Raw genomic sequence first — 2932 nt, forward strand, 5'->3', positions numbered from 1 at the left:
TGAGATGGATCGATTCTGTGACTGGAACAGTGGGAATAAGTGCGTTTGAGATGGCTAGGTTGGCACAGGATAGAACAGCATTTAGAGCTCTTGTACATAGGGTCACTATGAGTCACAAGCGACTCTATGGCACATAACAACAAAAACAACTTTCAGAATTCTCTCCTTGTCTTTGATTCTGGTAAATATGACTATGGTATGCCTTGGAGTTCTCTTTTGGGGTCTGTTCTAGATGGGCTTGCTCCACTTACAGCATGTATACTCTTTCATTCTTTGTGATACCTGGAAGGTTTTCCTCCTATTATTCTTCCACAGTCCTCTCTGTACCTTTTCTCCACCCCTTATCTGGAACTTCAATTATAGACATGTTATTCCTCTTGATGGTGGGCCATGTTATCCTTAGGCTTTCATTTCCCTTCCTTTATGATTTTACTTTTTGCTTTAGTAGATCAGTGCTATATCTTCTATTTTTCTTATTCTGGGCTTCTTCTCTTCAGTTCTGCTCAATTGTCCCTCCAACATGTTGATAGTTTTTGACACTCTATTCCTAATATTTTGGATTGCAGTTTCTTATTTTTCAAAGGTTTCTAATACCTCTTTTATTTGATCTAAATTGCCTTGAATAATTGTGTTATGTTTTGGTTTTTTAATTCCATTTGGCTTTTGTTTGTGGAATCCTGCAATTTTTTGAGTTTTTCTTCAACCCATTGAAAATATTCAACCATTATTCTTTTGAATTCTGTGTCAGAAAGTTCCAGTAGACTTTGTGGCTTCAGGAAATCCATTGATTCTGTGTTTTGATCACTTTTTGGAATGGTATCTTGCTTTGATTTTGTATAGGGAGTGAAGTAGACTGTGTCTTCTGTATAATTGCTGTGATAGAGTTTTTCTTGCCTCAAGACCTAGCAGGTCCTAACTCTGACAACTTTGGCTTGGGATCTCATTGCTCCAGAAGAAGGAAGAGGAATTCATCCTGCCTGAATACTTCAGTTTGGAGCTCAACATTTAAGTATGGTAGGGGAGGGGAACTTACCCTACCTGTGGTTCTTCCTATCTGGTCCTGGGGCAAAGTTCAGTGGAGCTGGGAAGGAAGCTCGCTGTGAAGTGAAATTGCTCTATCTCTGGTCTTTCTTCTCTGGTCCCCGTGCTGGTGAGAATGTTCACTGTGGCTGGGAAGCCAATTGGAAAGACACTAGAGGAGGAATCACCTGCTTCTGTTCCATCTTCTCTGGCCCCACAGCTAAATTCTCTGTGGTTTTGGAGTCATCTGGAAGGAAACTTTCTCTGCTTCTCTCCTGGGGCTGCTAGGAGTTTTGCCCTCTCAGGAGCTCACCTGGATGAAGGGATACTTGCTCTGTTTCTTGTCCTTCATCTCCAGTTCTGCAGCAGCAAAGTTCTTTCCTTGGTGTGTTTTAAACCAATCAAACAACCAACCAGCCAACCAAACAACCAACCAACCAATCAACCAACCAACCAACCAACCAACCAACCAACCAACCAACCAACCAACCATTTGCTGATAATTCAATTTTGACTCATGGAAACTCCATGTGCATCAGAGAAGAACTTTCCAAAGATTGATGTTCCTCCATTGCCACCAATTAGATGTCCAAGGTCTTTGTTCTGAGGCATCTTTTTCTGAGTAGATGAAAACTGTCAATCTTTTAGTTAAAAGTTGAGATTGTTAACCATTTTCACCACTAAGAGACAGCCAGATGTGCCTTAATCACTCTAAAGTTGGGAAACTACTGCACTTTGGAGACTTGGGTTCTATTCCCAGCTCTATCATTATTTTCTATGTGAGAGTGGTAAATGATTTACCTGGGTCTCATTTTCCCTCAATGAGATAGATTGACACAGTGACTGCATTAAGGGGCTAAAGTGTGTCCGAGATGATGAGGATGGCACAGGTTAGGACAGGGTTCCAATCTGTTGTTTATAAAGTTGCTATGAGTAAAAATTGATTAGATGGTACATAAAAACAGCATTATTATTTTATGTATTAATAAAGATATTATATTAATTAATTACATTCAAACTCAAACTCATTGCTGGTGAGTCAAATCAGCTCACAACTGACCCTTCAGTGGGTTTTCAGAGGTTTAAAATCACATGGGTTCAAAATAACTATGAGATATAATCTCACCCCAAAAAGAATAGCAAAATATAACAGAACAGCAAGCAACAAATGCTGGCAAGGTTGTGGAGAAACTGGAACTCTTATTCACTGTTGGTGGGAGTGTAAAATGATGCAACCACTATGGAAGGCTGTATGGTGTTTTCTCAAAAAGTTGGAAATAGAAATATCATTTGATGCAGAAATTCCACTACTGGGAATATACCCCAAAGAAACCAGAACTTCCACCCAAGCAGATATATGCTCACCTATGTTTATTGCAGCTTTATTCGGTAGCAAAGAGTTTGACATAACTCAAGTGTCAATCAACAAATGAAAGGCTAGAGAAGCATTAGTATATCCACACAATGGAATACTATGCTGCATTTAAAAACAAGGAACTCATGAAATATTATACAAAATGGGTGACACTGGAGGACATTATGCTGAGTGAAATATCTCAGTCACAAAAGGACAAATACTACATAGTGCCACTGTTGTAAAGTGGGACTGACATTGGAGTTGGAGGAAACGTAGAGGGGATAAGTATTGTATATTGCATTGAAACAGATGAGGGAGAGAACTGTTTAGGAGGAATATATGATTAGGTAGTGTTGTCATGACAAGAGTGCAGAATGAAAGTTGCATAGCTTGAGTGGACTGGGGGGATTGTACAACAATGAAATTTTTTTCTTTTTTTTTTCTAAGAGAAAAGTTAACTGGGGGGAGGCATGGGCAGGGAGAAAAGTGTTCAACTATGAATGAATGGAAATCCAAAGTCTCTGTAAACTTCCATGAAAAGAAATAAAAAGAAAA

At 39.2% G+C, this 2932-nt stretch overlaps 1 protein-coding gene across 1 annotated transcript in view; it reads right to left on the reverse strand.

The window, feature by feature from the left end:
- LOC102857334 (sodium/potassium-transporting ATPase subunit beta-3-like) overlaps nucleotides 1–1372 on the reverse strand; it is a 32526-nt gene extending 31154 nt beyond the window's left edge. The window contains exon 1 of the mRNA XM_006897052.1: nucleotides 1334–1372. Within this exon, the coding sequence (XP_006897114.1) occupies nucleotides 1334–1372 (39 nt within the window). The remainder of the gene's footprint in view (nucleotides 1–1333) is intronic.
- Between the last annotated feature and the right edge of the window lie 1560 nt (nucleotides 1373–2932).

Source organism: Elephantulus edwardii, unplaced genomic scaffold (genome assembly GCF_000299155.1).
Source record: "Elephantulus edwardii isolate Elephantulus edwardi_28Jun2011 unplaced genomic scaffold, EleEdw1.0 scaffold00197, whole genome shotgun sequence".
Lineage (NCBI taxonomy): Eukaryota > Metazoa > Chordata > Mammalia > Macroscelidea > Macroscelididae > Elephantulus > Elephantulus edwardii.